Below are 22,951 nucleotides of genomic sequence, written 5' to 3' on the forward strand. Positions count from 1 at the left end.
TCAGTGATCCAGGGCCTGAAAAGTAGGATAGCATAGGAGTGCCCATGACGATGAGCGAGAGGAACATAATTTGGCTTTGTATAAATGAGGGACAGATGAATTCACTATTTTATTTAAAAACACTAGTGTCAGCCGCTGCTGTTTATTACATTAACATTAAATTAACATACAAAATTAAACAGGGTGCATGTATGAAACCGCAAGTACTTTAACTGCTTTTTCCCCTTTCCTTTCCACATGTCTCAGTTCTCCTCCTTAGAGCAACACTGTAAGCTTGTCAGGGGAAGGACAGATGCCTGCTGTTTTCCTTTTCAGCCTCTAGTACGCTGAATCCTAAAAATGGATGCTACTTTTTTTTTTAAAGACATGAACAAAGCAACACAACTCCGAAAGCCTCCTTTAGTTCTATTTATTCTTACTCGGTCATCAGTGCTTAGAAACAAACATTCTTCCTGTCCACTGCTCTCCTGTGAAAGACCACAGTATCTATAGTTACTGGAGAAGAGCGCTTCAGTTATCTAGGCTCCGATCCTTCCCATGCTTTACTTTTCAGCTTGCCCCAGAAGGTTTGCTTTCTCGGAGGATACCAGAACCAAGATTTCTCTCTTTCCAAAGGCAGCCACTGAAATTCTCTCTCATCACTGGGAAGCTCATCATTCCTTAAAAGAACCAAACACCAAGATCACATCTGACACTGAAGAGCTAAAAAGTCACTTCTGATCAACTTACAACTTCCAGCCAACTTGCCAGGCCTCCCCCAGTGCAAGGAAAGCAGTGAGACTGCAACTCTAGCCCTAAGAAAAGCTGTCAGAGAGCACAGGCTGAGCTTTTTAAAAAACAGCTACCAACTTCCCCCAAACCATTTTTTCTTCTTAGTTGTAGGTCTTCCTGTGAAAGGAAAGCATATTGGGCAGGTGGCACATACCACCACAGTAACACTCTGAAACTCTCGCCAGAAGGACAGAAATAGCATCAGAAACAGCACCTCAACTTCCTTCAAAATATCCATGATTTTCTAACAGCCCTAAGAAGCAAACACCATGATAATTCCCCAGCCTAAGAACAGAATGGCATGAGGGAACAGGGGGAGAAGGACTATATCAAACAAGAATCTTTCCTATTCCTTTCTTAAACCATGCCTGCTTACAAGAGGCAATCTCACACAAATACGAGATATTTTTGGCTGATCTTGCTGGGTTGTTTCTCCTTGGCCATTTGGAAACCAAATTTATTAAAGACAATATTGTAATTTTGGCTAGAAGTAGCTTAAGAGCTTTCGTCCTTAGAATCCATGAGAAGATACTTCCCTCTTCAGTTCAGTGGAGCAGCACAAATTTGTGTCTACGAAATTTTGGGTGTAATTCTGAAAGGAACAAACAAACAAGCCAAAGTCCAAATTCACACAAATATCCTCTCAGGACAGTTGTTTATTTTATATAATTCTTCCAGCTGTGCAAAAGGTGCTCTAAGCAAACAGAGCACGTTGCAGAAGAAAGGGAAGCAGCTCAACACAGCCTGCGCTACGGCAGAGCTCTTCCCTGGGGGGCGAGAAGTCAGAGCCCAAGAAGCTGCTGCAGCACACAACACAGGGCAGCAAGACCCAGGACCCGAAACTGTTGGCAGATGGACATTCCTGAGGGCTCATCTCAAGGAATGTCTTAAGAACAGCACACAAGAATCCACTGAAGCACTCAAGTAGTCAGAGGATCAACATATTTTGCAGGTATATCCTTGGCCACAATCTGCTAGTGCTTTATCTGTAACTACTTGCCGATACACAAGTATCCCTCTGATTCCTAGTGCTCCTATGTCACAGAGCACTGTCAGACTAAGCGGTGCAGAAATAAGAACACAAGCATTTTTCTTTCGCAACTGATGAGTAATATGTGACTGAAAAATTATGAAAGCAGAGTAGAAAAGCAATCTGGTACAGGAAAATGGTAGTAAAAAAGTAGTAGTGAACATTCAGGAGAGGATGAATCAAAACAAAAAAACCAAACTGAACATTTCCTATAAATCAAAGATTCCAAAATACTAAACAATAGGAGACTTGATTATGAAGAAATCTGAACACATGCAAAAATAAAATGGCCAGATCAACAAGGTGTTTTGAAGTATTATTAAAATGATGGTCCACCTTGAGAAGGTAGTTTTCAGATGCGCTGACAACTCTGGACAACCTTATTTTATGTTCTCTGTTTTTTCTTAGAGATACAAATGAAAACCGTTGTTGAGGAAAACTGCACAAACTTGGAATAAACATGAAAGAGTAACAAGATGGGAAACAAGTCATTACTAGTCAGGAAAAGAGAGAAAGCAGAAATCCAGAAAACCTGAAGCAGAATAACAACCAATTTAATCTCTTTGAGGGCAGTGGGATGCAGCAATGATGGCTAGGAACATAGAGTCTTCTGGTCCTCTTTTACTGTAAGTAATTTATCATGGGCTCGACCTCTCATCTGTCTTGGTGTTTTAAATATAAAAGGTCCTCTTCGATAAATATATTCTCATCTTTAAGACATAATTACGGTCTGAAAGTTAACACTATAAATAGCACTAAGGAGCTTCACATTCATGTCGTCTTGATTTCTGTATCAATTTACTTGATTGCAACAGTCAAGTGTATGTCTTCTAGTCCACCAGACTGAAAGGAGTTCTTATGAGGGTTATTCCTAAAGAGGTGTTTGACAGGGTGACAGTTTTGAGTTTACATCCATAAATAACAGTTGAACTATCAATGTGTAACTGTAAATACATATATATACAGGACAAAGCATTCACAAATGTTTAGCAACTTTCTTAAGAAAAGCAAGTATCTGAGTGAAAAAAAAATTAGATTAGGGAAACTTAAAAAAAATAAAAAGAATACATATTCCACTAATCCATACTGGCATGCCAGGAAAACTTAAAGACAATTTGGAACAAACTTCACAAATTCTTACAATTAGGAAATACATGAGGAATAACATCATGAATAAGTCTTCAAATTAGCAAGTGACCAAGAAGTATGTGCTTTGCCAATTTCAGTTCAAATCAAAATACTTCATGATACAAGCATATTTCTAGTACTTTTACAAATAAATGAGTTCTTTGGAATAAGATTCTTCACTAACATTCTCGTTTTTTTTCTTGCAGTGTCAGAAACAGCCATTTCAGGACGACTTTTGCAAATCTACAAATTGAAAGGGACAATTAACATGTAATCTCATATGAAGTTAGAGAGTTTGAAAAAAGGACAAGAATCTTTTAAATATGAATCTTGGAAAAGTTTTTTTTTCCCCCTTCACTTTAACAACTGTCTGAAATAACTACTGCACTAACCTGATGACACACTTATTTACTATATTTTCTTATGCCCGTTATTCAGTTGTTGGCAGTAATACAACTTCATTTAGCAATAGCTTGGACCCCTCAGTAAGGGAATGTGTACATAGTAGCTCTCTAACCTTGCTGCCCAGCTGCTAAGACAGTCACATGAGTCACTTGCTGCCTTTAGAGCAACACACACCACTTGCTGAATTTAGAGACATTCTCTGTTTCCGCACTGGCCATACATATAAATTGAGTAATACCCTATCCTAATCACACACAAAACTCTCTAGGCATTTTATTCTTTTTTAATTTAAACCGGTGAGTCAAAGAACATATTTTTTACTAATGCAGTTAACAACCCAGCTCCACAAAATGATTTACGTACCGGTTTTCAGCATTATCATTTTCACTCCAGTTAGGCTAACTTCAGGAATCAGTTCAAACGTAGGTAACTTTGTCTTATTGTTCAGTGAAAATCCACCCCTGGAAGAATGAAGAGCTCCATCTGCCAGGACTATCCAGTATACAGCTTTGGTACAAAACACTTTACAACAATTCCTTCCTTATCAGGATTTTAAACTGTGACTGTTTGGAACACCACCTTATTTGACAGTCTATTTAAAAACAATTTACATAAAGACTGGCATAGTTACTTCCATGCAGAACTTCTGTCTACTGATACATAAAACTCCTTGTTGAAAATACTTTATTTATTAACATAATCTATAGGCACTACATAGGAAGCACTATCACATACAAACAGTACACAGCCTTACAGCAAAACACTGTGAGGAGAATCTTCTTTGGACTGTCACTGCATCCTCCGTGTAGGCCCTATGATGTTTCATTTTACTCTATATCACATACTATCTTCTTTCCCGTATTCTCCCTGTGTCTCATTATGGCACTGTTCTTTGCAGATGATTGTATATGGAAGTGATCAACACCACAACGTATTATGCTCTGGTCATACGTGTTCATGGACTACCAGCGCGACAAAAACCACACAGAATCATACTTCAAGGTACAGGGCTAATGCCACCAAAACCGAGGAGTCTTTTAGATTATATGAAACACACTTCTCCAGTTCAAAAATGTATTGGCCCAAATTGCAAAAGGTGTGCCACTTCTTTAGCCACACTTTCAGCGTGGCTAAAGAAGAAAGCAGCGTGTCAAACCTTACCTAGCTCTATTAGTTTCAAGTACGGCCAAGCTTGCCTTCAAATGGTCTTTACAGACTTCTTGCCAGTAGGAAATCACAGTAGGCAATGTCCCAGCTCGCCAGTCGAGCAGCAGCACGCTTTCAAGTTAAATACTCTAATCTGTCAGATAACATTAAATAGAGCTCCATAACTAGCCAGAATACAGTATCAAGTAGTAACAACCAGCTAAACTTTTCACTCATGTTGTACCATTCTGAATTAGCACTTGTAAAAATAAATGAAAATAGTTATTGCTAAGCCGTTTCAGCAAACTTTGCACTGTAATTCAACTAAGTACAAGCAAATTCCTGGTACTGGTATTTAATACTTAAAAAATTCTAGTCGCTGATGTACACAGTGGCAGTCAACCTACAGTCAAATTTCAGACTAACACACACTATCTACTGTTCTTAAGAGTAACATCTAAGATTTTTGAAGTCAAAGATAAAGCAGAATGTATTTTTTGGTTGTATTTTTTGCACTTCACAGAATTTTCTGCCAAGTCAGTATTGCTGTTTCCCACATTTGGGTAACTCTTTACACAGCGACAGTATACAATTACAAAAATTGAATAAGGAAAATACAACTTCAGAAAACAAAGTGGTAGGGGAACATGGGGCAAAATTAGCAATTGAAACTACTAATCCCGATGAATCTCAAAGTCTCCAAATCCAGATGAATCTCAGAGTCTCCAAATCCAGCTGGCATAAATTCTCATCCTCCTCTACTCTATCTTTCCCATAATCAGTATAGCATTCCATTCAGGTATTTGGCTATCACAACATAATATTCTACCTCAAAATTAGGAATTGCTACCCCCCCACACTGAGAAAAGTTTTTTGCATATGCCATTTTTAATCAACAATTTGTCTCGAATAACCAGAATGCCTTAAAGCAGGCCAAACCATGCTGACATATAAAACAATTCTTGGAAAAAAGGCTGCAATTTGATAATGCATGTATTATGCATTCTATTAAAGAAGCCTCTCTCCTTAAGAAGTCAAGTTTATGGGTATATTTCTGTGATAACCTGAAACCTTTCAGATGGACTCTAGTAAGAGGTAGCTGCCTGGAATAAAAACATTGCCTACAGAATGATGTATGATGGCTTAGTGGATTAGCGTGTTAAAAGCATAATCTCTTTTGACACAGCTATTTTTAAGTGGTCTAAAAAAAAAGTATAAAATGTTAATTCTGTTTTCCAATAAACATAACTTTTGATCTGCTGAGTCAGAGGTGTTATGCATAATAATCACAGCAGGAGTACAATGCTATTTGTATTTGCTTAGAGGAAAAAGCATGAGCATAATTCCATGCAAATAACAAGGAAAAAAAATCATGGGGCAGAATTCAGTTAAAGGCAAATACACCAGAGGGAAACAGTAATTCTGACAAAACAAAACACATGTTTTCCTAGGTACCTTCCACACTAGGTTACATCCAAAGCGATGTAACATTTACATTCAGGTTTTATAATATACACTTCCAACACTGGACTACAATACTGTGTGCTACTAAGTCAGTACCATATCATTTTTCTATGTATCACTTTTAATTCTGAATTCAAACCCACAAAACCAACAAACTCACTAACCTTAGAAAGCACTTTATCATGCACTATCTGAATGTAGTAGAAGAGCTTTGTGTTTGTACAGCTCTCAGAAATAATCATGGCAGAGTTCTGAATACCTATGCATGCGTAGGTACCTAACCTTTTTACCTCAGAAAAAAAAAGTTATGGATGTACATGGACACAACATAATTTTTTTTTGCTTTGATCAAGTTCTGATTGTTTTGTTACTGAAAACTATTCTTCTAAATATACATTATGTATTATTTTCATAAATACATTACTATAACACACATTCCCTTACTGAGGGATCCAAGCTATTGCTAAATGAATCTCCCATGACATCTAAGTATTATTTACTTGGTTGAAAAATATAATCAGATTAGTATAGTAGTTATTTGTCTTTGCTTTCAAGAAAGTTAAATATTTTTCCAAGATCTTTAGTAAAAGGATTTTTGTCCTTTTCAAACACTCTAACTTCATATGTGGTTACATTAATTGCCCCTTCAAGTTGACAGACTTGTAAAAATAATCCTGAAGTGTCCATTTCTGATACTGCAGGAAAAAATGAAAATGTTGGTGAGTGAAGGAAGGATCTTACTCCAAATAATTAATTCATTTGTAAAAGCCAGAGTAAAACAGTTCCCTGTTCACACTGTAGAAAGAGACCAGTCCTTCACTGCAGGTCTGCTCCTTCCACATTCAGGACATTGCAGTTCCATCATTAAGCAGCATCCCCTGCTGAGAAACACATGACTCTACTGTTCCATGATGTACCCTCAATGACCACCAGTTTCCGAATGATGCTAAAAAAAATACTGGTTTTAACCTATAAAACCCTGAACAGCTTGATTCTTGACAACCTGAAAGATCACTCCGTTTCATCAGTGTCACCTGAAACAATCTCAAATGCATGTTACAATAAAAACAAAAAAAGATGGGGAAATACCACTTGCTCTCTGAGAAGCATTTCAACTTTAACATAGATCTCTTATTCTGAGAAAGGCTTAAAATGCTAGCATTACAGACTATACAGTTACTACTGTATATTTACTAATGACCCACCTAGAATTTGATAGATGGAAATGATGATATTTGGAAAGCATGAAGTAGAGGCTGAATATCTTGGAGGTCGCAGTGAAGAAGAATTGTCAGCATCCAACAGGATGTTAATACGCTTTGCCAGAGGAACCTGGGACATGCATTTTTATTGACTGTTTGTTCAATTTAATTTGTTTTGATTTATAGCAAAGCACTGTTGAAGAGGCCAAGGAAACTTTCAAATAATCTGGTCAAGATCAGACAGGAAAAAAAGCCTCCCTCTTCCATCTACAAATTCTGTAATTCAGGTCATTTAGTAACTTTGCCAGCCACTGCAACATCCTCAAAAAATATCAACAGACTTGCTAAACAACTGATGAATGCCACAAGTGGAGGGAAAAAAAAAAGAATAAATTTTAATCTCCACATAACCAGTCTAAAAATACCCAAAGCAAGAAGATTAAATACTTGCTCTTCAGGCCTGAGCCCTGCCATGCACAGGGGGGGGAGTATATGTATTTTTGACCAGGTACTCCCTCAGATGTACCCCCAAACACAAAATCACATAATGGATTTACAAAGTTGCTAAGTAACAGTTCATTCGTAAGAAGGATACAAATACATTATGATCTCCATCCACTAGCCCTCTCAACCTTCCCACAAAGGCCTAAGTTATAAAAAGTTTGGAAATATGTATGTATATATGTACAGATAGTCTTCAGAGCACTGTTGGCAGCAAAAACGGTGGCAAATTCTTATATATATTTCGGAAGGAAGAATTAACAAATCAGTTAAGCTCTGTCTGCTTCAAACTACGAGTCTTACTATCTCAAAAAAACAAATGCGATTTAAGTACTACTTCACGTAACAGTTACAGAGCGCTTGCAACTTGACAGCAAATTTCTGCTGGCCTTTAAGCTTTTTTGTTAAGCTACCTACATAAAACCTTTATGCTAAAACTACCACCAAATATCAAACTACCTCCTTTATGATAAGAGTCGGATGCTTAGCAGAAAGGATTATTTGACTTTCAACCACAGTTTAACAACTAGAACTATGACAGGAATAGGGGAGGTTTAGGGCATCCATGAAGTCTTCGAGGGTTTGCTCAGAGTTGAGAGACTATCTATGGCTTGATTCCTGATGAAAACTGGAACAAACAGCCCAATACTCAAGTACTTATTCAGACAAAACCTTCAGGGAATTCAGTGTGCCTAATGAAGAATTGTGGAGTTCATCTCAAGATAACTGAACATATTATCAGTTTCGAGGTTGCAACATCTCTGTGCGACTGAAATCACAAATTCATAGGATTTAAATATTTTGAGAGACTGAGGGGCAGTGATTTAAGTCATGAGAGCCCCTTCCAGACCACACCTCCCTTTTCACTCAAGGTTTGAAGAAAGACCTGGTCTCCTTTTATGTTCAGTATTTTTATTAGGCAAACTACAGAAAAATAGAAAATAATAATATGTATTCAACCTCCCCAAACTAAAGCACCTTTCTACTCCAATTGAATGAGTAATCAATACAGTTAAAAACTGCCTAAATGCACTTTCCTTTCAGTACAAATATTTAAGTATAATGAAGAGTAAGAAGTTTGTTTTACATGATGCATAGATAAAAACTGTACTAGAAACCGAAATGTATTACTCAAGATGGACTTAACTTACTTGTTCTCAAATATTCTGAAGTGGTCAAGTTTTCAAAGGTAAAATAGTATTATACTACAGGGGAGACATCTAAACCCAGGTTTTTCCCAAGAAACTTATTTCATAGTTTATAATTTCTGAAAGTGTAATCTATATTTCTGATTGCCTTCTACAGCAATTGATGCTAGGACTGTGTTTGAGTATTTCTTATAAGAAATAGTGATACCACATATTTGATTAATGCTACAAGGCTGCAAAACCTGACAATTTCTCCTCATAGGCTAGTTTAACATTCATCTAGTTTGGGACTATTCCCATCATCCAAATCCCACTATGATTAAGTTTCCCGTGTTATTCTACACCCAGTTTTTATACTTGCAGCATCATCAGCACAAGTTAATTCCACAGTACTCCTCAGCACAATTTCTGTAGTATAAAAATGATCAATATCAACACTTAATGGGACACAAATTCATTTGGAGAGAACGAAAGAGTTTTAAACAAGTGAAAGAACTGCTGATTTCAGAAAAGAGTGTATCCAAAAGAAAAGGATACACTCATGCAGCTAAGACAAAAACCCTTTAAAATTACAACTGGGAAAACATTACATTTTACAAGTAATGAGAAATTAAACGAGTTTGATATAAATATTTCATATATACTTTTTAAAGCAATTTCAACACATATTAAAAACAGCCTGAATAATTAGGATAATTAACATATTATGATTCTTGGTAACTTTTTAAGTAACAATAATGTAACTTTGTTGTTTAGGAATAGAGCTGATTTCATTGTACTGGTATGCTTATAACTGTACTTAAACACCATTTAAAATAGCATGTAGCAACACCATCCTTTGACAGATGCAATAATATCTTTATTACTTTTTCTGAAACTGATTAAAATATAGCCATAAGCTATATGTTTGTGCTGGGGTATAATTAGAAGTGGTTTAGTCTAAACACAATCCCAGTATTCAAAAGAATTAAAGAAAACTGTCAAGTCACAGAGGGAAAAAAAAATCTACAGATTCAAATTTATTGGCATTTATTGTGATCAGCTATGTCTAAGCTCTTCTCTAGGCTACGTGGTTCACAGTTTCCTAGTGTCCTAGATGAAATAAATTCTGCGTGCATTGACCACAATAACTTCCAGTGAACAAAATAAGCTTGAACAATGTCTATGTTTAGCTTTTAAACAGAGCACAAAACCCTGACAGAATTTTACATTTGTTTTATTTTAGTTTAATACTCACTCTTCCTACAGTACTTGTGAGGAGAAGAGCACCAGTAACTGATAACAGGTAGCTAACATGACAAATTTTTCCTTGATAGTGTATCATCTGATGAAAACCTAAGAACAGCTGTAGGCAATTTCTGCTTTTACATATTTATATTTTATCTATACTTCCATGTGATAAATACAGTATTATTAAGCCTTGCATGTAGGCAGCTGTAGTAAATGCACAATTAGTATAAATGAAAAATCCACACGTGACAGTAAGAGTTTGAAGAAACTTAACATTTACAAACTTGTAAATCTTTTATTACTAACTATACAGGCTTGATTAAAATTTAATAGTAAGCTGCCAGAATCTCTCTTTCTGCCTTTTTTTAAGAGACCTTTTTGAAGAAATTCCTATATCACAACTGATTCAAGACATGACATTCTCCCTAAACAGCCAGATGTTTCCTTAAAATGTGTGTGTGTGTGTGTGTGTGTGTGTGTGTGTGTGTGTATCTATATTACAGATAAATGTAATATTCATGATAACTACATATACTGCACAATAAACAGTTTTATTAGAAGTGACAAGCACTTGGGACAGTAAAATCTGATTTGCATACACAGGGTCTTTCTGCTGTTCAAACATTTAGTGGAATGATATCTCATTAATTTAGAATCAGATTATTTGCAGGTCTTTTTAGAGAACTCATGCAGTAGTAAATCTGACACCCTGTAGTGTACAAATACATACTCAATAACTGAAAAGGGAAGATAAGCTTTCTGACATTGTCTTTGCTTTTTGATTACTTGGCAATTCACAGTAAATGTGCATCAGACAAAATCAGCTATCTACATCTTATTTAATGAGAAATACTTCAGATTTGGCTGTCTCCAAAGTGTAATGTGACCCACAACCATAAGAAAAGCTTTTAGGGTGAAAGTTAGTGATACACTGTGTCAGGCTACCAGGTAAATTACCTGTACAATACATAAGCAAGTCTATGTGCAATCTGCATGGTTAAATGATATCACATAAAGTAGTATTTACAACAATATGGAAGAGATTATTATTAGTTATCCTAACTTCAGTAAAAAAACAACTTTGACAAATAATTCCCTTTAAACACTTTCTAATCTGATTTCTAGGGATATTCTCCTTTGAGAGAGGAATTTAGCACATTAAGTGCAAAAGAAGATTATAGCAATTCAGTTTACTGTAACAGACACTTTTTGCATTTTTCCAAGTTTCTTTACATAGTTATTTCTTAATTGCATTTGATGGCAATTCTAGGTTTTACTTTCCTGATTCCCACTTGACTTCTCAAAGCTGATTTGAGCTATTTTATTTTGGAGTTTTGAGTTGCTGTTCTGTGTATTACAGCCACAGTTGTCTACATTCATTTGTTTTATCTGTCTCACTTTTTGGTTTTATACTAGTTCAGCCCTGTTTGGTTTTTCTTTCCTCTTTCCTTTCCTTTCAACAAATAAATTAAAGTTGTGCACATCAGGCCACATTCTATGCTCTTCATGCCCCCTTGTAAGTGTATCAAAACTGCCAGGATTGGGCATGTGTAAAATAGCCCATCACTCTGGCCATGTATTTTAATGTATTTGACAAGGTATCTCTACACTCTGGACAGACAGTGAATTAGGAAAGGGACAGAAGTTATTACAAAGAAGGCTATAATAGAAACTGATTTATTCCTTCAACATGAGCATAAGTATATAAGCTTTCCCGCTCTTCACTGTCCAGTATGTACTTATGCAGTCATCTCAAAACCCCGCTATGTACGGTGGTTAATTTTAATGCCATGATCCCACAGTAACTGTTTACAAGACATGCAGGGTCCATTTAAATATTAACAATTTTAATATATTCTACGAGAAGGCCCCATCCTTATAACTGTTATCACATAACTATTTTTAAAAGCATGTTATATCTTGTCAAAAATTTTAAAAAACCCTCTAATTCTATTCATTTCTGCTAATTTGTCCTTCTAAGATGAGGCAGTAACAGGTGAACACTGATACCAAAGTAGAAGAAAAAATACTTTAACAAGCCAATCTAAATAAAAATAAAACTGAACTTGCAGTAATGGTGACCAGTTCTGTTCAATAGTAGGTTTTCATAACTTGCGTACAATTAGAATTTTTCGCATTTGATGTTTGGTGGACAACTGTTCATTTAAAAGGCATTAGTAACTGCAATCTAATCAATTTCAGATAAAGGGTCACTATATTCCTTGAAAAATTAAAAATAAAATACAGGCAGCTGTATAAGTGATTATATTGAGAGTTAACCAGTGTTTTACATTCAAATTACAAGTCTGCACAATTTAAAAATCAAAATAAATTTAATTACATTCTAGATGTGATTTTTTTATTAGCAGGAAAAATACACAACTCTCCATTATCCAAATGCTCGGATCAATGCAAAAAAAATCCCCTACACTTCAGAAATTTAAACACTTCACATGTGATCAATACAAATTGTTACTTTGTTCTAATATTTTAATTATTTTTAAATAGTTTTTTAAGGCTACCTAAACATTTGGTAATTGGTTAAAGATGCTTAACAGTTCAGTGGATAGATACTGCACATTTCTTTCAAAAGTAATGCAAGCTAAATCCTCACTACTAGCAGATATTTGGAGAATATCTCCTTGAGAGCAAGTGCTCTCTATCACTTCGGTGGTGGTGGCTGCTAACTCCTTTTAACTCTACACTGATTTGAGAATGGTCTAATTGCTCTAACATATTTCACGTTTTCCAGAATATCTCCCCTTGTTAAACAGATAAACTTGTTCAAGAACCCTCCCAAAAGGTATTTGCTGACAAGAACTGGTTTTAAAGATATGGGAGGTTATAGATACAAAACTTAAAAAACTTATGTTTTAGACTCTGAAATAAAACATCTCTTCTAACAAAATAACCTTGAACAGTTACAAACAGTGGTTTATTTAGAACATGAGCAGTGCCCTCTTTAACCCATTAATATAAAAACACATGCACTACTCTGAAAGGAGGAGACTTAAGGGCACCATTTTGACTGACTAGCTGCAGAGATGGACGACCATTAGAAGTGGCTGCGCTTTGTATGCAGTGCCTTTTGGAAATACACAAACTTTTTTAAAGTGTCTTAATTTAAATCTCAAAGTTCTACACTGGGAAACTCGTTTTTCAGGATAATTACTAAATGAAAAGTACACACCAAGAAACACACTTGAACTAAGCATTCAAGAAAAGTTGAATGCATGTCAATTTAGATTCCTGTACTTGCTGTACTGTTCTAGAATACTGCAGTTATTAACTTTTAAACATTATTGAATAGGATTGATAAGTATCTAAGAAGGATTTTAATACATTTACAGCTCCCTAGTTTACCTACAAAAAGTAGGGTAACTTTAGCAACAACATCCCATAGTATTTGTTTCCTCAGGTGTTTTAATTTTAGAAAATCTTGAAAAAATACTGACTCTTGTATAGAACCAGAGCAACATATAATAGAGAAGATTATCTTAACTCTTAGAAGTAAGGAAGCTTTGAAAGTTACTTCTATTTTTATTAAACACCACATCATCCCTGTAAGAAGAATTCAGTGTTCTATAGAAAGAGAGTAAGTTTGTAAAAAACAATCCTAAACAACATTTATCTTCTGCTATTATTATCACCACCTGGATCATACCTCAAAATTAAACCCAGTTTAGAAGGGTATCAAATTCTGTGAGAACACCCTTTCCTCTTCCTCCTCCCTATGTCCTGAATTTTGTACTATGGTTGGATACACTGAATTTACTTTATAATACATAACTGTAAGTCAAGAAAGATACTCCACAACATGCGCTTCTTTCGTGTTGTTATTACCAGTGCCTATACCTATTTTCAGCATTACAATATTAATGATTTAGAAGCTCTTAATTAGGTAAAAATGTAGTAACACATTAAACACTTCATACTGATGGTCACAGACACAGTATTTGAAGAGTTGTTAAATACTGTTCTCAGTACCATTAACTGCTTTATTAAAGTTAGTTCTGTACATCTACTACTATCTATCTACCCTGGTACATTAAAAACACCAACACATGGTGTACTGCTATTAATTTATCAATTTCTATGCATTTCAGGATAATGTTACTTCAGTCAATAAAAAGAAGAGATCAGTGTAAGAAATATTTGGAAAGGAACTTTGAAGTATAAATTCTTGCTAACTATAAAAGAGATCTCTAAACCATAAAAGACAGTTTGGGAAAAATGTTCAGTTTATTCCTTTATACCAACTGATTAATCTTTCTTCCTTAATGAGCCTTTTTTTCTAGCCTAAGAGTAGTTAATGTGATTTAATTTTCACAACTGTGAGTCACTGGAAAACTTTGAGATTTCTTCCAAAATCTCTAACCACAAGACTATCCTAGTCAACAACTACTGTACAACAGCTTCTTTGGTCACACTTGCAGAAAAGGTAGAGATCATTTGCGAACACATGCTATTAGACACAGAGGGCTATCACAACTGATACTCAACTTCCACAAGTTCAAATAAAACATTTGCTGAAATAGCCTCCCTACAAGTTCAGTACCCCATCTTCCCTCTTGAGAACCACATACCTGTATTCAATTTTTAATCTAGAATTAAATACAAAGACTACAAAAACAAGGCACGTGTAAAGGAAACATCATAACTCCTCATAAAGATACCAAACTGCCATGTTAAGAGGTGATGTTAATTTTTTAAATAGGATATTTCACTGAAAATTAAAATATATAGGAGATAATAGGGGCAAACAGAGCATTTCACATCATTACAGTTAAACATTTACAAGTTAAAAATTGAGCAAAAAACTGTATCAGCCAGAACCCATGCTAAAAGCATGCATGCACACACACATGCACACACATACATGAAACTAGACCGCAGTTAGGATGCTTTTTCTTTTTTTAAACAAAGCCAGAGGCAATTCTTCCAAGTGATGTTATAATTACACAGCTAAGGTGTACTTGTAAAAAGCCCCTAGTTTGGCCAATTAAAACCTACAGTTATTTTCACTACTGTCAAAACCTTTTGGGACTGTTCAGAAGATTTAAGTATAGAACAAGCTGTACAACGCTTTTCAACAAACTCAGGTGTCCCCAACAAAACTGAATTTATTCAAAGTAAAAATAATGCACTTCACAACTTTTACAAAATGTCTGTGAAATCGCCCTATGCACATAGGTCTCCTCCCAGGGAATTCACAGCTAGCAGAACAGCACTAGGTTTTAATATTAAACAACCTGAGACTATTTCATTTCTGCAACACCCATTCCAAAAAACACTCTCCAAAACACAGCATTTTAATTAACACGCCAAGAAAACTCCCCTCAAGACCTGCTACGCACAAAAGAATTGCTTTGATCCAAACGAATCTGCACGTTTTCCCCTATTATTCTGCCTTAATTTGTCAGAACAGGGCCGATTTGATACCTCTCCATTAAAAAAAAAAAAAACAACGAACCATCCCTCTGCTAGAGGCAGAGGTGCTGCAGAGGTGATGATAACCCTAGGAAAAGAGAAGCTGTCTCTTTAAAATGCCCTGCTATGTCCCTGATCCCACGTGGAACCAACATCAGCAGCACTTTCGCATTAACTTCAATGTGAGGCGAGATGAGGCATCATTATTTTATATAAATAAAACGAGGAGACTGCAGAATACATTCTTTGTGGGAGACAAACAGGTGAACTGAACGTGCCAGGGAAACCAGCAACCACCCGCAGGAGAGGTGCCCTGCCCCTGAGCCCTCTCTGCTTTCCCTATGGAGCATTACCTCAACCCCACACTACCCTGAAGAATCCAGTTTAAATAGAGGAGGGAGCCACCAGGAAAACTTGAAATTCAAAGGCAACGAAAATGCACTTTATAAACCGGAAAGGTTTACTCTTTGCCTCACACATCCTAATTAGATCAGGAAAGTGACACTACAAAGGCATTACATTCCGGTCCAAAAAAAAAAAAAAAAAAAAAAAAAGAAAAAAAAAGAATGGAAAAAAAAGGCAGAGGAAAAGAAAGGAGCCCCCATCTCCAAACCCCCCCCAAACACACCAAAAAGCATCAAAAAAGGAAGCTATAAAGCAGCACATACAGCATTTATCTTATCTAGGATCACTCCACATTACCCCCAAGTTATGCACTTTCTGCACTATCATCTCCCCCTACCTCTCTCTCCTGAAAGGGATTTTCACGTTTTCTCATTGTCGGTGGCGAGTTATAAGAGGCTTTTGCCTTTCCAAAGAATTCATCAACAAAAAAAAATAATAAATATTAACTCCTTGCTCCCTGAAACCTTAAAACGGTCTCGGGAAGACACGGGTTTTATTCTGTTACCTTGAGGAAGAAAAGGGGGAGCAGCCCCGATTTTTAGGTATTTTTTGGCATTTTTTTCTGATTTTTATTTTGTTATATGCCTCAGTTCTCCCTCCATTTTGGTTGTTTATGATACTGACAACAAGCTGTCCCTGCTCTCTCTCTCTCTCTCTCCGGATCTCTCCTGCTTTCAGTTAGCAAACCCCCCTCCCCAATGCAACGCGGCTCAGCACTTACTTGGGTTCACACTTTTCTCTAAACACACACCGATGGGGAAGGGAAAAGCTTCTGGGCCACTCGGAGGGGGAGAGCAGGCAAATTCGTTTCTTTATTACGAAAAAAAAAACTTTTGTCCAAAAAACGACGGGAAAGGGGGGTCGAGCGCCCCAAAGTCACTCCGGATCCCCCCAAAGCCGCGGCCGCCAGGTCCGGGGGACACCCCACGGGTAGCCGGGTCCGCGGGGGAAATTTCTGTGCGAAATTCGGCCGGTTTGAGGCGGGGGGCGAATTTATATTAATTTTTTCCCTCATTTTTCGGCACCGCGGTCTCTAATGTCTTCCGCTCCCTCTCGCCGCTCTCGCCGCTGTCACTGCATTCACAGCACAGGCTCCGGAGAGGCGAGGAGGGGAGGGGGCGGCCGCGCAGCTCCTGCTCCTGCCCCTGCCCCGCGCCGCCGCCGCGGCCCCGGCCCGGCCCGCCGCGGGGGTCGGCGGCGGGCACCCCGCGCCCTCCTGCCGTCCCCCGGGCAGCCCGCTGCCTCGCCCGCTCGCTCGCGAACCAACATAGCGCCGCGGGGAGGGAGGGGAGGAGTGGAGGAAACTCCTGAGAGAGGTTTTTCTGAAAATCATCTCTTTCTCCCTCCGAGGGAGGGGAAGGGGGGCACCGCTCGCCTCGCCTCCCCTCCCCTGCTCTTCCCCTCCGGGGGGGTCCGACGCGGGGCGGTGGGGGGCTGCGGGAGATGGGGGAGAGGGATGGAAGGGAGGGATGGTTAACACAAACTTTTCCTCGCTGCTCGCTGCTCCTCTCTCCTCTCCCCCCTCCTTCTCCTCCTCCCCCTTCATAATTTAAATAACCCTGATATTTCCCTGCTAAACCCCGGCGCCTGCCCCCCAAACCCGCAGCAGACTCACCGCGGGAGCCTCAGCATCCCCTCTGCGCCCCGTTTCCACCCTTTACAGTGTTCTCCGATTTTTCTGTAATTTTTTCCCCATATTTCGGGCTGGACGCGGCGGGCCTGGAAATTGTTTGCTTTCCCGTCTTTCCAGCAGCCATTGTAGTGTATGCGCTGCGGTGCAGCCCAGCCTGCCGCACACGCCGCGCCCACACCGCCCGCCGCCCACACGCACCGCGGGTTGGACGCCTCCCCCCGTCAGTCAGGGCCGCGGCCGCGCCCCGCCGCCGGCGCCTGCGGCCCGCGCCGCCCGCCCCGTTGGTGGAAGGAGGCGCCGCTCAAGGCCGGGGCGGGCCCGCCGCCGTCGCCATTGGCCGCCCGGGCCTGCCACTCAGCGCCGCCGGGGCGTGGGCGGCGGCGGCGCTGGGCCGGGGGGAGCCGCGAGGCCGGGAGCGGGGTAGGCTGCGCCCGTACTTAACCGGGCTGCCCGAGCCGCTGACGTCTTTCGAATTGGAGACGGGCTGCCCCCTCCCGCCCCGGGCTCCCGCGGACACGGCCGGGGACGGAGGTGAGTGCCGCCGCCGGCGACCCGCGCTGCCCGCCCGCCGTGCTTGCGGCTGGGCGCCGCTTCCCCTTCCCCGCCGGAGGAGGGAAGGCTCGCTCGCCCTTCGCCGCCCGCCCGCCCGCGGGCTGGGGGAGCCCTGCCTGGCCGGGAGTCGGCGCGAGGGGCCCGGCGGCGGCGGGGCCCGGGCACCGCTCTCTGGCGGCAGGTGGTGCTGAGGGAGGGCTGCGCGCGCGCGCCGGCCGGCGGCCGTTGGGCACCGGTGGCCGTTGGGGAGAGGGGCCGGCGGCGGCGGGGGAAGGGGGCGCGGGGCTCCTCCGGGCCCCCCGCCGCCGGTGGGGAAGGCAGGGGCTGGGTGGTGGTGGGCGCCGGCGTCTCCCCGGCGCTGGCCGGCCCCGTGGCGGCCTGCCCGCCCCCTCTGCACCTGACTTGCCCCCCAGCCCTCTTCTGGAGGCTGAGGCGGGCGAGGCCGCTCAGCCGTGCCGAGCGTCCGGAGCCGCCGGCTGCCTCCTCCCGCCCCCCGCTCCTCCTGCTGTAATAGCGATAAAAACCGTAGCGTTTTTATACGGCCTTCACTCCAGGGTCTAAGGTTTAATAAGCTGGTCCGTACTGCAGCATAATTAGTGATGTTGTATGTATATATGCATTTAAAAAAGCCAAACACTTTTCAGTGGGAGGGAGCCCATGGAAAAATGTCCTGATGGTTTATGAACTGAAAAAGCCCTAGGGTTAAAGAGTGCTAGCAACAAATGTATTTCTCTGTGGTACAGTTTACAACTGTTAATGTGTTAAAGCATAATTAAGAACTGTGGAATAGACAAGCCTTTGGTTGTGGTTGGGCTCAGACCTGTAATCTGAAAGCAGGAAGGGAAGCCTGTGCATGTGCAGAAACTGAGGGGGGGAAAAAAGAGCTCTTCCTGCTCGACTGCACATTCACTGACACAGCAGCGTTTCGGTTTGACCTGCCTGCCCTTCTAGCTGATAACGTTTCAAGTCCTGAAGCACTTGGGAGCGGGGAAGAGAGGAACACGTGCAGGAGCTATCAGACCTTTTTGGTAGTACTGAGTATGTTTAAGCATTTGCTTACCCTGAACTAAGCAACTTCATGAGAACCTGAACTGCCTGTTCATTAAGTAGGTATTTAATGTATTGTGTGCATTGTTCCTTAAACTGGGCACGGTTGCAGGCTCTGGTAGTGTAATCAAACTGAAAATGCTAATTGCAGTTTGTGTAATGAACGCTGATGATGACGCATGCTGCGACTCAGGAGTACTCTTTCAGAGAGTAAGGCTGAAGTCAAATATAATGCCGTACACCTTGAGGCATGTCTGCTCAAGTGGTACTTACACCTCTAATATCAATGAAACAGAGTTGTTACGCAGACACAAACCTCTAAAAACGTTTTGCCTGACTTAGATGAGGCATTGTGATATGCTGCTTTTGTTTTCTTCTTTTGCCCCCTCCTTCCTTGAAGTCTGCATGATCCTATTGTTCTACATGCTTGTGTTTCCATTTGAGTTGGAAGTGCCTGATCAAAAATCCTCTTGCACCCATAAAAAAGCAAACATTTGCCTAGCTTGTAAAGTTAACTTAAACACTGAATAGTTCTCGAAGGAAAATGGAAGGGTTTCCTGATGCTGTTCTTTGAAAGGCCCATTTGCAGAAAACGATTGTGTGGAATGCAAAAAAATACTCCTAAGCACCAGGAGAATATAGTTGCACAGGATGTAAAATCTAAGGCTTATCCACCTGCAATAGCTTACTCTTACTCAAAGAAGAACTTCTATCTAAAACACTGTTTTCTGTCTGTGAGCTACTAAGAGCAGTATTTGATTTTTTTGTTTGGTGATATCAAGCAAAACTGGCTTTTTACTGCAGACTTGCAGTTATAATTCTCTAATGTGAACAGAAACAGGTTTAAGTTTAGAATTAACAGCAATGTCTTCATGAGAAAAAAAAAAAAAAACGAACAAGATCAAGCAAGGATGTCTTTCACAGTTTTCTTAATCAGCTGTACTTTAATTTGCTGCAGAGAGTTCTCTTCCCCAGTCCTGTGTTTCTGCTTGCATTGGCTCAACCAGTCATCTGGTCAACATTAATTTATTTTTGGTTAGATTCAGTATTTGTTTGGAACAAATACCTGCATGGCCATATGTGTGCCAGAGGCAATGTATGGGAAGTAGTAAAGGGAATGAGGGTCTGCTTTTCATCTTGATGTCATCATCTTGGATCAGTATAGGTTCTTGGCACTGAACTCTGTGTCTCTCAAGCTTATAGTTCGTAGAGTCAGTGTCAAACTACTAAACTGGTGAAAAATGTGATTCAAGCTGTCACACACAGTGTAAGTGGATCTGGTCCCTCCTTGTGGTGAAACCATTTCTTTTTCTGTTAAGTCTCTGATGCAGTAACACAGGACATGGTTGGGCACTTGTTATACCTGGGAAGGCTCAGTGAAGATACAGATGTGATCCAGCTAAGGAGTAGGCACAAAGCTGGAAAACTTAACTTGTATGTTGCTCCCACGCACTACTAATTGAAGTGTCTACAGTGTGTTGGCTGTGAACAGCTTCTGTGGAGCTGTTTCTCCTAGACACGGTTGCTTCCTCAACGATACGACAGGTTGGTATGAGAGTCACTGCAGTGGCTCCATTCTCTGCAGGAATTTATCAGGGAGTAAGCAGTCTTGGTGACAGGCTAAACTTGCCTGAGTTGTCTTGCTCTTAGTGCTTTTGAAACAACATTTTGGAAAATAAGTTTTGTGGTGTGTTTTTTTTAAAGACAACCAGTGTGTGTTATTGGAAGGCCTTTATTATATGCTGCAGTTCAGACTTAATCCTGAGTTGCTATTAAAAGTAGATACTTAACCTGTTTCTTTTCTGTTTCTAGCCAAGGTACGAGTGTCTGTCTAGAATGTCCAGGCATGCACAACAGCTTAGAGACCATGATATAAATCCATGTGTAGTGGTAAGATGATCAAATTGGGATTTCTGTTTGTATGTTTCAATGTTAAATAATGCAATTTCTAGAGGATTTTTTAAATGGATAGCGCTCTTGCGTTGGCATCTTGCATAAAAAGTTTCTTAAAGAGTCTGAAGATGGGAAAAGCTGAAAAGCATCTGTTACAGTAAGTGTGAAATAACAACCAGTAATTCCTCATAAATATGAGTAATACAACTGATAGCAGTCTCGTCAATTTTCTGTCCTTAAAACCAGAGCCTGAAATCCTGGTTAGACAAGCTTGGTTGATTTTTTTTTTTTAAAGTCTTTTGTGGGTTATACCAAGCATCTTTGTAAACAACTATTCTGTGGGCTCTATCCTTACTGTTTAAAGAGTACTACTGTCTGTTATCTCTAAATGAAGTCATTGCTTGGAATTACCAATTATCCTTTGTGATAGATGTTCCTCTGCTCTCTTTGATAGTATTCTTTCATCTGAGAAGCTGCCTCCTATCTTCATAGATATTCTGGGACTTGCTAGAATTTTTAGACACTGAGTACAGTAGCTTCCTTCAGCTCTGAAGTATGTTTTCCCTATTAAAGGAAATGGATGCCTCTAGAAAATGTATGGATGACAACAACTGTAACAAGGATATGTGTACTGCTTATTTTTTGAAGTACAAAAGCTGCAGAAAATTCTGGGTAAGCACAGTAGATTTTCTAAATTTTGTTCCATGCTTTAAGTACATTACTTCTGACACACTGCTTTCTGAACTCTTCAGGCTTAGCTAGTGCTGACTGCTACTGTTTTTACGGTGACTTACAGGCCTAGGTAGTCTCGGTATGTGTTGCTGGAAGACTTGAGCGGATGCACATCGAAGTACTTCACTTGGTTTTCCCAAGTTTACCCTCTTAGATTGTGAGTCAGTGTTCTTGCAGTACCTGGTATGTTTCCCTCTGAATTTGAGTCAGATATTTCTAGAAATAAGTTCTGGCTTAAATGGATATAACAAAAAAATTCTGAGGTAAGATGAAGTTCATCTGTTTTTCCATTGGTTTGGGTCATGTTTACTTTAAGATAAAGCTTAGGAAGAGTTCATTCCTATTTGGTGGTGTCCTTATTTCCTTCTCTCTTGCAGTAGAAAAGTCTCATGAGGAACTGTGTGCAGTTAAACTGTTCTCAGCTATTTTCTTTCCTTATGTCATAGTAGTAAAGAGTCTTTTAGCTCAGCCTTCAAATAATTGCACAAACTACCAAAAAACTACTTACAGACAATTGCACATTAGTCTTATATAGTGTAATGGGAATACCGTAATTTCACTGTCTTCTGAAGCAGCAAGGTAAACTATCAGATATCTTCAATTAAGTACTAGTACGTTTAGTATCAGCTAATCAGACTTGGAGTATCTGGCTCTTGATATATAAAGAGTACTTCTATTAAATAATCTTATTCATTTGCAGCTCAGAGGCAGAGACTTCTGAGAAATCTGTGTTCTCATGGTCACTTTCTTCTATTTTCAGCATGACATTATGATGCAAAGGAGAAGAAATGGTGTGAAACCAGAGATGCCCTCAGCAGAAGAGAGAAAGAAAATGTTGGAATCAATGGGGAAGCCCTACTGACTAGAAACTTGCATTGACTGACTGTTTTCACTGTACATATGAAGACTTACCAGCAACGAGTTGCCCTTTTATGAACTGGACTTTACAGTTGCCATATCTTGGATTAAAATAAGCTCTTAAATTTTGAAATGTGTGAGCTTTCTAGGGTAGAACTTCCTGGTTTTATTCATATTCCCTGTCATGGGAACTTGGCCTCTCACTGGAAGACATGGGTATCAACACAGCTTATGTGTCTAGACTTTGGAAGTAGAAACTAACTTGCTGTGAAATGCTAAACACAAAATTAATGGGACTCTCAAAGTCTGTTTGAAAAGAGGGGTCTGGTGAATGTTGCAGTGTAGTTCTAAGGATGGAGCAGGCTGAGAGACTGGT

The 22,951-nt window shown here is 39.7% G+C and overlaps 2 protein-coding genes across 7 annotated transcripts in view; one reads left to right on the forward strand and one right to left on the reverse strand.

Moving 5' to 3' along the window:
• The window catches only part of PLAG1 (PLAG1 zinc finger), a 48,791-nt gene extending 31,101 nt beyond the window's left edge, over nt 1-17,690 (reverse strand). For 3 of the 4 annotated variants that reach the window (XR_012774467.1, XM_075494687.1, XM_075494684.1), the window contains exon 1: nt 17,476-17,690. The gene's annotated coding sequence lies outside the window, so the exon portion shown is untranslated. Of the gene's footprint in view, nt 1-16,581; nt 17,144-17,475 lie in introns of those variants that run through there. The other variant, XM_075494685.1, reaches the window with a different exon arrangement.
• A 136-nt stretch (nt 17,691-17,826) lies between these two features.
• CHCHD7 (coiled-coil-helix-coiled-coil-helix domain containing 7) lies at nt 17,827-22,708 on the forward strand. Of its 3 annotated transcripts, XM_075494691.1 has the most exons (5): nt 17,827-18,024; nt 18,997-19,151; nt 20,905-20,982; nt 21,559-21,657; nt 22,478-22,708. In XM_075494691.1, exons 3-5 carry the CDS (start codon nt 20,929-20,931, stop codon nt 22,577-22,579), a joined length of 255 nt encoding a protein of 84 aa, XP_075350806.1. In that variant the 5' UTR covers nt 17,827-18,024; nt 18,997-19,151; nt 20,905-20,928; the 3' UTR covers nt 22,580-22,708. The 3 variants fall into 3 exon arrangements, with proteins under 3 accessions (XP_075350806.1, XP_075350803.1, XP_075350805.1); XM_075494688.1 differs by lacking the exon at nt 18,997-19,151; XM_075494690.1 differs by lacking the exons at nt 17,827-18,024; nt 18,997-19,151 and adding an exon at nt 20,412-20,637.
• The last annotated feature ends 243 nt before the right edge of the window (nt 22,709-22,951 follow it).

This window comes from Mycteria americana, chromosome 2 (assembly GCF_035582795.1).
Source record: "Mycteria americana isolate JAX WOST 10 ecotype Jacksonville Zoo and Gardens chromosome 2, USCA_MyAme_1.0, whole genome shotgun sequence".
NCBI classification, from domain to species: domain Eukaryota; kingdom Metazoa; phylum Chordata; class Aves; order Ciconiiformes; family Ciconiidae; genus Mycteria; species Mycteria americana.